Source organism: Alligator sinensis, unplaced genomic scaffold (assembly GCF_000455745.1).
Source record: "Alligator sinensis unplaced genomic scaffold, ASM45574v1 scaffold746_1, whole genome shotgun sequence".
Taxonomy (NCBI): domain Eukaryota; kingdom Metazoa; phylum Chordata; order Crocodylia; family Alligatoridae; genus Alligator; species Alligator sinensis.
In genome coordinates, this window is record NW_005841959.1 from 3,125,983 (window position 1) to 3,137,537 (window position 11,555).

Here is an 11,555-nt window from a genome sequence, read left to right on the forward strand (position 1 = left end):
GCCCCCCAAGAGAAGGGGTAGGGAGCAGAAACTGGAGAAAGGAGGTATCCCAGATACTCTAGCAGCCACAACTGGAGTGATGGGAGGAGCTGCACCCAGACTGGAAGCTGTGGGACACTGTTTAACCCCTTGGGAGCTTCATGCAACCCATGGGCAGCCAGCTGAACAGCTCCAGTCCAGGAAATATGCAATGGCAATTTCTTTTACTGGACCAACTGTATGGTTAAGAGAGGCATTAGGCAAGCTGTCAGGCACAAAATGCCTTTGCTCAGGTCTGGCAGAAATCAGAGCAAGGTATCACTGTAAAGTTCAATTCAGAATGGCATATGATTATGTAGGCAACAACCTACTTTATCAGATGTTATAACAGATATAGTAGGCAGCCACCCATAAAAGCTGATGCCGTTCTGGTTGAGTTAGTCCTTAACGTGCCACCCTGCCCTGCCTGATTCAGACTAAAAGCTAATTATCTTCCTTTGCTCAAGTCTGAGAAAGAAGCATTTACAGCCTAAGATCAAAGCTGGATAAAACTTGTCTTTCATTTATTTAAATGAAAGTGGTCCTTAAAGAGGAGAAATGGACAGTAAACCTGTGGAGCAAACAGAAATAGCTACATACCAAGCAAAGAATCTTTGAGACAAAAAAAACCTGATGACATAAAAGACCAAAAGAGAGGTAGTTAGGGCATTTAAAGGGGATGAGAGCTGTAGAGAGATAGTAGAAAGTGTAGGCAAGGTGTCATGAGCCATAACCTCATTATGTGCATCAAACTCAAAGGTTTTTGGTATGCAATAAAGTTATGATTTTTGTTCCTGGGCCAGTGATACAAGTAAGCTAAATTGCTGCAACTTTAACCTGAATGACACAGAATTACAACTGTGGAGGGTTTGCTATTCTGGTAGCTACAGCATCAGGCAGACATAACAGTTGTATCATAACAGTTTATATAGTTTATATCTGCGTTATTTGATATTGATACAACTGCTTCCTCATGTCTCTATCCTGAACTTTATCACTTAGGAACTTGCTGAAGACTTCAGCTGTTAAGCTTAAATTCCATATCATCTGTCCAACTGTTCTTAGAATTAGACAAAATTCAGCAATGAAATAATGATTCAGAAATGAAAATAAATGTACATTTGCAAGCACAAGCCTTATTAATCCTGAAGACAGCTTGCTGAAATATTGTTCCTTCAGCTTCCTTTCATCACCAACCTCTAATGACACATCTGCCAGATAAGTGAAAACTGAGTAGGGAGTTTTGAATGAAATGCACAGGCTTTCTCAGAACTGGTAGACACTTCATCAAGAAGAATCCAGCCACATGAATCAGCCTATACGTTAACAGAAGATGACTCTATTACTAGAGAGACTTATGTTCTAACAAAATCAGTATAAAAGAGACATGATCCCAAAAGCAGATGAGAAAACTAATTGGCTGCTGTATTTTTCCAGGGCCTTCAAGTTTGTGTTCACCTATAAGTCATTGTCTGCATCAACACTGGGTAGGACTATAATTTAACAAGCATTTAGAAGTGTAATATTGTTCAATGAGTTGTGCAGAACTCAGGTTTGGTCACAGAAGTGCTAATAAATAAAATGTAATTCACCAAGCAGGTAATCTAACAGCAGCAGCAGATTATCTCTGCCAATGCAGATATCTTCAGCTAGGAAATTCGCCACCCAACCATGCCTAGTTTGCAGATCACGAGAGATGGTGTTAGAGATTTCTTGCATCCACTCACAAGAATGACCAAGTTATTGTTTTCTACAGGTAACAAATGCATTGATCATAACACTTAATGATTTTTAAGCCCTTGACTAACAGATACATGTGCCTTTTTCTGAATCCTGGGAGCAGGCATGGAAGAGTGTGCAAAATAAAAGACCATTAAGGATTTGTTGGCTTTATTCAAGTTGTTCAATAAGGCACAGGAAATATTACTTCCTAAATCCAATGCTGCTAACAGTTAAGATTCAATTCTTTTTCTGTGAGAGACATCTAGGATCAGATTTTACTCCATCTATCTGGCACACACATGAAGCAGCGTAGAAACAGAGCAAAGCACCTTGGGCCCAGGGGCAGAGGAAACTATTGTTATCACATGGCTGCCAACAGAAACCAATTGCCACCTCTCTTTCCCAGGTTGGTCCCTGGGGCAGTTGTCCCATTCGCCCCACCTTAGTTACACCACTGTGTATGTGGAATTCACCATGTTCCTATTCCACCTTGTTCAAGTCCCTGAAAATTGTTAAGGGGTGGGGGGGATCTTTCTCCTTTTTACTGATTTTCTGTCTATCAATCTTCAGTATTAGATGACTGTGTGAATGTAGAATTATTCATGTTTTTTCAGCAATTCAAACAGGGTGCAATAGAATGGCACTTAAATGCCAAAGTCCACTCGCATGCCCAATAGGTGGCATACAATCTGGCCCTATTTGTTTTGTTTCTCTCTCACTCACTCACACAGAGCATATCTTTTTTGCATTTTCAAAAATTTCCTCCTCATCATTTCTAGACCACACACAAGAATTGTTTAAAATAATACCAATTTAGATGGTCATCATAAATACCAAGATACTCAGAAATCCACTTATAAACAGAACTTATTGAGTGATTGACATTACCCTGTTAGTGCAAAAACTTGACACAATGTATGAGTTTTGCTTTGCGTTGTTCAAGTCAACTGTTTTAATTAGAGCAAGAAAAAAATATAACTAAAGGTTCTCCATTCAGACAACTGTGCCTCCAGATTTAAGAAAAGTTAGGAAGAGTTATTCCTGTGACTAGGATTTCCAAGACTGGTAGCATGGCTCACTTGCAATACAAAGGGTGGCCACTTCCTCCTCAAAGGCTGTGCTACCTCAAGGTTGTGCTTCGGCAATCTGTAAGAGTTTCCATATCTGTTATTCATTAGAGGCTGGGATCTTCAGTTGAGATTATATGCAACCAGAGGATTTTTTTCCCTCAATACCATTATTTCAAAATGTTATTCAGGAAGATTTAACAAAGGTTAACAGAAAACAAACAACAAATAAAACCAACAGTTCAATATTCTTCTATCTGGTCAATGAAGGGAAAAGATTCATAGATGCTAGGGCTGGAAGGGACCTCAATAGATCATCGAGTCCGACCCCCTGCATAGGCAGGAAAGAGTGCTGGGTTCAGATGACGCCAGCTAGATGCTTATCTAACCTCCTCTTGAAGACCCCCAGGGTAGGGGAGAGCACCACCTCCCTTGGGAGCCCATTCCAGACATTGGCCACTCTAGCTGTGAAGTTCTTCCTAAAGTCTAGTTTAAATCTGCATATTTAGACTAGACATTAGGAAGACATATCAGCACTCATTTAATACACTTGAGCAAAGTCTTTGTTTTACCATCCCATCAGTGCCCATTCCTTTGGGTGACATCTCTAATGATGCTAGCACTTGGAAACATCATTGTTTGTGAATATGAATGTTAAGATTATTCATACTGAGTATTGCGGTAGCATGAAAAGGGACTAAGGGCCAGTTCTAGACACTATAGAAACATATAGATAGTCTTTCTGCTGAAAAACATGATTACAAAGAACTTGATTATCTGACTTCCCCTTTCAGTCTTAGAATTTGATGAGACAAGAATGGCATAGTAGAAAGATTAATATAGACAATTTACTCCTAGGATAGTCACACAAATTGTGGCTTTCATTTAATGAGTATCTAGTCCTTTGCCTGTCCTTCTGTATGCTCAGGTAAAGAATGTGGGGATGATTCTTAGCATTACTTCAGTCAACTCTTGATTTCTATTTATATGAAGAAATCTACTGACTCTTTTTCAGGTCTCCTTAGAAAAAGAGGCAATGGAACCCCTTATTTTGTCAGGGTGTGTAAATATTATCCAAAGAAAAAAAATATTTCTAAATATATTTCAGAATATTTATTTGATTTCCACTGGATTCTGGCTCTCTCATTTCAAAATGGTCCACTGTCAATCACACTTTCTTTTTTCATTAAAAAGAACTTTATAAAAAGTGAAGTGTATCCATTCTCTCTTCCTCTAAAAGCATTTGGCTATCCTTTTTTGTGGACAAAGAGAATCTGATTTTGAGAGGGGAAAACATACAGAAGATAGCCTCAATATTTTTCCATTGCTTCCAGAATGGTAAAATATTATATATGAACTTCCTGTTGACATGGCCTTTTGGTCATAGCTTCCCCAGAAGCTACTTTATGTACGGTACCAATATTTTCCACTTTGGTTTGATGCTGCTGGCAGTTGTATTTGCAACCGGTTATGTAGGTCAGGGCTACTCAACCCAAACCCATGAGCCAGATCTGGCCTTCAGCATTGTCTCATCCAATTTGGGGTGTCCTGACTCTGTGCACTAGGTCAGTCATGCAGGGTGGTGTGGGGCCCTGATTCCAGTATGTGGTGGTGGGGCAGAGACAGTATGGGGCTTCAAGGGCCTATTCCTGACATGTAGGGCAGCATGGGGCCCAATCTGGTCCATGGACTGGCCCCTGTTGCTCATCTGGCCCATGAGGATAAAACTGTGGGCACCACAAATCTAGACTGTTACTCAATAACGAGGAAGAGAAATAGATATAATATTTACATTTACTTCCATTTTATCAGTTAGATGTACCCCACAACATAGACCAGGTGAAAATGTAACCTGTTCCATCCATAGTTTTGATCATAGCCATGTATCAATTTAATCATTAAAAAAAAGATGAAATTTAAAATAAACTGAAGTGGGGGACCTGTCCTAGAATACTTATGGTTAATTCCATTTCTAGTTTGTCCAAGAAGGAAATAATTGCTGTAGTTACCACTTACTAAATGTGACATGATGCTGTTTTTTTCTGCTGCTGCAGAAGTATATAGCATAAGGAGGGATAAATATGTCTAATTATTTTGGATAGTGTTTTTGAGTTGAATGTATCTTTAGCTGTATATTATAATTTCTCACCAGGAACTTAATTGATACTTAAGTAGTACATAAGATTTTTTTTTTTTTTGGACTGGGTTTCTATATAACACATTTTTCATGAGACTTCTAGATAATTTGATCAGAACACAATAATGCCTATCTTCACAGTGATTTTCATTATGGTTCTGTGATTCAACTAAAAAGTAAAACTTTAAGATAATTAGATGAAAGAAACATTAACTTAAATGAACAAAAAATAGCCTCCTGGCAAAGGCAGGCTAAATTAAAAGTTTTGACTATATCTGAACTGATGCTCAATGCCTACTGATAATATAAAGAGGATCAATGTACTCTTTGCAAACATAAAAATAGATCAGAAACTTCTGCTGGCACATCTGGTAAAAAACAAAACAAAACTGATGCTCAGTAAATTTGGCAACTGATACTGGAAGAGAGTTTGTCAACAGAATAATCGGAAGGAAGAAGTTAAAATAAAAATAAAATAAATGCAGTTTAAATTTTCATTAGATCTAAAATGAGCATAACAGCCCTTATGACAAGTGAATCTAAATACTTGCAGACCTTTTAATCAAATAGTCTTTGGCTTCTGTAAACAAATTCATATGGGCAACCCCCTTTTGCCTATGCAGAATCTTGTTCACCTCAATAAAGTACCCCTACTGAACTTCTGTGTATGATAATGACCTTGGGTGATTAAAATGCATTTGTTTTTCCATATGTACATGCAAAAGTGATCTGAATACTACCTAAAGTAGTGGTATCCCCGATACTTTATGCACGTATGCCTGCTTACATAATCAAATTGTTTAAATCTCAGATGACAAATTTCATATTCATTCATACCAAATTATCCCTAATAAAATGTTTCCATGGAAGGTACCCATGAAATGTGATTGTAGTTTAGCAATCAATATGCAGTACTCATTGTTACTTGGAGAACCAGATTTTTGTGCATCTACTATTGAATGGGAGACAAGGGCCCCATCCAAAGCTAATTGAGATCAGTGTAGCAGAAACTGTCCGAACTCTAACCTTTTCATTTTTGTTTTGTGCATATTGAAGATTCACCATATACAAGTACCAAAGATGTGACTAACAACAGAATGAGCAAGAATGCCAGCTGAGTCCACAATATCATAACTGTGGCTAAGTAATAACAAACTAAAGTGAAATGAATTGTTCTGGACAGCACAGAATATTTTATTCACTCTAATAAACAACTTCTTGTGTTTTCTGTTTCATAGGCACCAGATAATTGTACTTATTCTGTCTATATCTGTTCAGGGAATATAAAAAGAAAAGTGTGCTGTATTGATCCCATAATAGTAGTAGATTATAAGGTGATATATATCTTAGTTTTATTGGCTAAAAATAGGAGGTGTATAGACAGGATGTTCTGAAAAGCATCAGAAAGCATAGATGGCCTCATTCAGGTTTTGCTCACGGAGCTGAATGGATGCTATTTACAAGCTTCCTGTCCTGATTCAGTTTGTTATTTGCTTGATACATTGCTCCTCACAGTATAAGAGCTAGAGAGGAAGTCAGAGAAATGCTATTCCACAGGGAATAATGATTGAACTGCACTGTTTTAAACATAGATCATTTGATTTATCATTTGAATGTGTGTGTTCCCTTAATAAGCTACTTATTAAACCAAGTTAGGTACACCATATTCAAAACTGGAAGCTAACATATTAGGGCAGCACATGCTCTCACCTGTTTTGAGGTATCATGAAAATAGTCTTTCTAGCATGATCAATAACAAGAAACAATCAGATCAACTTTATTGTTGGAACTGCATATTTTATGAACTGTGACAAATTACTTATAACTCACTTGCTCTAAACTTTTCTTCTGAGATTGCACAAGTACTGAGAGATAAACTCAGCAATGTCAACAAGCTCAGTGGCATAGTTCAAGCTGTGAAGGTTCAATAAATAGGTCCGTAAACATTGCAAATCAACACAGCTTTTGATGAAATGTCAAGCAAGACAGAGCTTAGCTATATTCAGCTCAGCTTGAACTCATAAACCATTAACTGGGCTCCATACTTTCCAGAGAAATCGGTCTTATGAATAACACACAAATATAGACATGAAAAAAGGTGGGTTTTTTTCCTTAAAATGGGTTAATAAAAGGCATTTAATAATGAGAAATAGCATATAGTCGGCCCAGTACAAATGAGGGATTAGATTTACACACAAGGCAATAATGCTTCCATACAGTGCTTTAAACTGTGTCAACCTTTACTATACACCTCCAAATCAGGGAAAAAAGGAAAAAGACAAGATAAAATAATTCTAACTTTGAAAAAGACCTGTTTTAAACACAAAGAGAACTTTTTACTCAATAAGAGGGATCTTTAATATTATTCATGCTTCAGAGAAAACACTTTACTATACTTCTGTCACCTTTTTGTGGGAAAGATATGAAAGGACTTACAGAAGTTCTGTTTCAATAGAAAAGTATGTTATATGCATATAAACAGGCATCTTTATGCATTTTTTAAAATGAGTTCTATTACACTGTATATGTTAATGCAGTCTCAATATTTATTTCCAGATGTATTGAAATATTTGAAGAAATTATAGTTACCCCACAAAATTGATCTTTTGCAGCCTAAAATTTCAAGTGATTATCCTAGACTGCCTGCAAGGTTGTTTTCTCCTAGTGGCCCAGTTTTCAAGCTAATTCTGTGTAACAGAGTAATTCGTTTGACCATGACCAAATTTGTTCATAATGAACTTTAAACTTTTCTGTTTTATCAAAGGCCTCAACTTAAAAAGAATCATCAATTCTTTCTATGTACAGTACTATTGATGCTGAATGTATTTATATAATCCACTTCCTGATTAATCTATTATCTGTAACCTAATCAGATTCATAAACAGTGTGTGAAAAGATAAATACTTTGCATTCAAGCAACTGACATTCTCAAAGCAAATTTCTGAAGCAGCTAAAAAGTTACACAAGATGCAGTTGCCAAACAAAAACCATCCCAGTGTTATGCATTGTTCTCAATAGTACAGTTTTGCTTTAACTTAGAAAATTCTTTTACTCTTAAGTTTCACAAAATACTACCTACATAAACACATAGTGCAGTAGTATTCCAAAGGTATCCCAAGAGGCACCAGCTGACCTAATGTTGCGCTTAGACTATATTGTTAATGTTCATTCTCCTGAATATTTATCTACTGCTTTTACTCACCAGATGAATCACCAGACATTTCCAATACTGCAGTGTCTTGCTACCTTCATAGGAAAGCTTTTTGTTGATTTCCCTGTTGGTACTTCTCTCTATCACATTCTACTAAGTACAAAAAAACCTGGAGGGAGACTGAGAGCCAAGCACAGGTAATGCAAGCACATAATCTCTGCCCAACATTATAGACACAGAAAGCAGCATAATCCTTTCAGAAGCTCTCTGGAGTGTAATGTCCAATTCTGCTGTCCTAAATAATAGTGAGGTACTCCCCATGAATATATATCCAGTGTGTGATCCAAACCCTCCCCTCTCATAGCAATGGTTCCTTCCTAGACATCCATACACACACGTACACACACACACAGAGCCTCAATCTATCTGATTATGTTCTCTTCTAATCAGTAATCTCAGTTTCCTCAGCATTAGCTGGACCGCCTGTTTCATACATGATTTCTGTATGGCAGCCTGCAGCAGAAAAGCAATAGTGCTGTGTAGGAACTAGGGCAATGGATTCACATTTTGAAAGCTCTTGTACTTTTAGCTACGCTTCATCCAAGCAATGTAATACAGTGGCATATATGAACACATATGTGAAAAAATACTATGTCTCCTCTTTTTACAGTCTTCTTGAACATACATTTTAACTCCCTGGGAAATCCTACCTGGTGACTTAGTATTTATTTTTATACAGGTTAAGCCTTCCAAGTGTTTGTCCCTAAAATCTATAAATCTATTTTAACCTTCAGGGCTAAGTACAAACAGCCAAAAAGCCTGAGGCTGAATCAATTCAGTCTTCACGAGTTAGTCTAAGCTGCGTAGACTGCACTGATAAGCAAGTGAACAAACATTCACTTTTGATTCCAGAAATGCAGCCACATGCCTGCAGTGGCTCAGGCCAGAGGGAGCTAGAGCATCCTCCCTGTTCAGCTGGAGCAGACAGCTTAGGCCAAGGTTAGCCCTCCCACCCTGCAAAGGAGGTACAACGCATCTTGGGATGCCGGGGGACTGAGTTAACCTAAATCTGGAAGGGTTCTGGGACAGAAGTTCAATAAACCAATTTAACCTAAATCAGTTAAGTCACATACTACATCCATCCAGGTTCACCTTAAATCAGTTTCAGTCATTTGAAAGTGGTCTGTGTGCACTAAACTTCTGTTGTATTACATATTTGACCCAATTTCCAATCACTTATATTGCTTTATGTGTAACGTCTGTCCCTAGCTCAGGAGATATGGCTGTATTTATATATCCATATTGTGTTCTTTCTGGTCTTTAGATGTCTCCTGGAAAAGGAAAAAAAAAATCAAGTTATTGATTTCTTTTCCTCACTTTTTCTTTTTTTGAACAGGACAAATTTTGCACCAACATTATTTAAAATGACTAGATGTCCTTCACAACATTTTACATAACAGTCTGTCCTAGAAGGTCTTTCTTGGCAAGAGTAACAATACAGAAAACACCAACCCAAAGAAACAAATGAACAAAAAATTGTTAATCCTTTGTAAAACAATCTTAAATACAACCTGGAAAATAAGATAACAGAACTCAGTCCATCTTCTCTAATAAGACAGTAGTTTCAATCTAATATGTTGATTCCAAAAAGAATGGACTAAACATTTGATTTATAAATGATGAGCACTTGTATTGTTAGTTTTAAAGGTTCATAAACGTCAGTATTTTGATTTATTGAGATTCATTTATTTTGTTTTTAAAAAAATAGATTGAGTCTTTAGACCAAGCCTCAGAACCAGTGATAGTGGGCCAGATCCTTGTCCTTGTTGTAATATTTTATTTTACTTTGACAATACAAAGAAGCTAGAAAACCCCAAACTATCTGAGAATCTTCCTAACAGGTAGAGAATGGCGGGGAATGTTCCATCTTCTCCTTTTCCCAGCATAGAAGGCAACCTCAGGTCTAGAAATGAGGAAGCATAACCAGCATCCTCTTGAATCCTTTGGTTGCTAGAACAGACCAGTCTGCAAAACCTAACCAATTATCTCTCCTCAATTATAAGCATGTTCCAAACATATTTTCTACCAAGGCAATTTTTGCAGGAAATGTATAACACAAAGTTTAAAGGGAAGTTTGTTGTGAAAGAGAACAAGACCCAACTTTGACAGACTTAATAGACACATTCACTTTTGGATCGATCTTTTCCTAGAATTAAAGATCAAGACTTAATGGAAATTTAAAGTTATAGAAACACAGATTAGGTATATGATACTAAACTCAAGACCTTGACAAATTTTAGACAAGATACAATAAGCATAGGTAAAGGGTGGGGGAGCATAGAAAAGGAGGGAAGGATGGGCAAAGGTAATGAAAATCAGATAATGGATGGTTTCAAATATTGTTTCATTTTCAGAATTTTAAAAAAATCCTGAGTGACAAAAAATGGTTGTCCTCAAATAAAACAGTCCTAATTTTGTGTGTCATAGTAGAGGTTGGTCTTAAGTAAGGAGCTGAAGGCAGGGCTATCCAACTGGCAGCTACAGGATGCATGGGACCCACAAGGGATTAATCTGCAGTCCCCAGGCTCCCCCTTGTTATGGCTCCCCCATCACTCCAGGTGCTACTGCAGATGGGGACTTGAGGCTTCCCCTCCCTTCTCTGGCTTTCACTTATTGCCCCTACCTAAGGGGCAGGGCAAGACAGCACATCCTGCAGTGCCAAGGGATCCCACAGTCAAGGATGTGGGGAGTCACCCTTCTGCCCACCAATGAGAGGTATAGGTCAGGGGAAAGCCACCTACTTGTGCTGTACCATAAGAGCTTGTAGCCATGGAGTGAGTGGGAGCTGTGGACTCCACTTGTATGGCTCCTACTGCTATAACTGCTGGCTGCTAACAAATTAAACAGCCCTGATGCAAAGGGGGATAGGTATCCAAATTTTTAAAGGATCTCACTGATCCGTTAAAATAAGATAAAGTAGGAGGAGGGCTTAGTTCACTTGTCATTTGTTCCCTGCTACAATTTTAAAAGCTTCACTGCAGGAACTGAGGAAAAGATGCATCTAGCAAGGGGGGTTGCCAAAGGAAGCACTGCTTAGAAGCAATTTCTTTGCAGCAGTTTTGTCTAGGGAAGCATTTCCCAGAGGCTTTTTCTCCTAGTAGAAAGACTTTGCATGGCTGAGAAATTTTAAATCTCCATTGCATTTTTTGCATGATTGGCAACATTTTTTTTTTTTAATAAACTTTGGAGCACAGTGGACAGAATACTGGGCATGCATGCTTTACACTATGTCAAAACATCTCAGGAATAATTTCTGCCTTAAAAGTAGTTATTCCTTTGGTGTATAAAAAGAGAATCATTAAAAAAGATGTACAATAGTAATAGACAGATTTAGGAGAGCTCACATACTATGTGTACGAGCCCCTTTGGATCACAACAGGCATCATGACCTTTTGTAGGC

General features: G+C 37.7%; 1 protein-coding gene across 4 annotated transcripts in view; it reads right to left on the minus strand.

Moving 5' to 3' along the window:
* The window catches only part of DMD (dystrophin), a 1,961,037-nt gene that overhangs the window by 1,780,915 nt on the left and 168,567 nt on the right, over positions 1–11,555 (minus strand). The window contains exon 1 of one of the 4 annotated variants that reach the window (XM_025200209.1): positions 8,147–8,256. The exons of the other annotated variants lie outside the window; for them this stretch is intronic. Coding sequence (XP_025055994.1) covers positions 8,147–8,165 — 19 coding nt within the window. The 5' untranslated portion in view covers positions 8,166–8,256. Of the gene's footprint in view, positions 1–8,146; positions 8,257–11,555 lie in introns of those variants that run through there. 4 annotated transcript variants of the gene reach the window in all.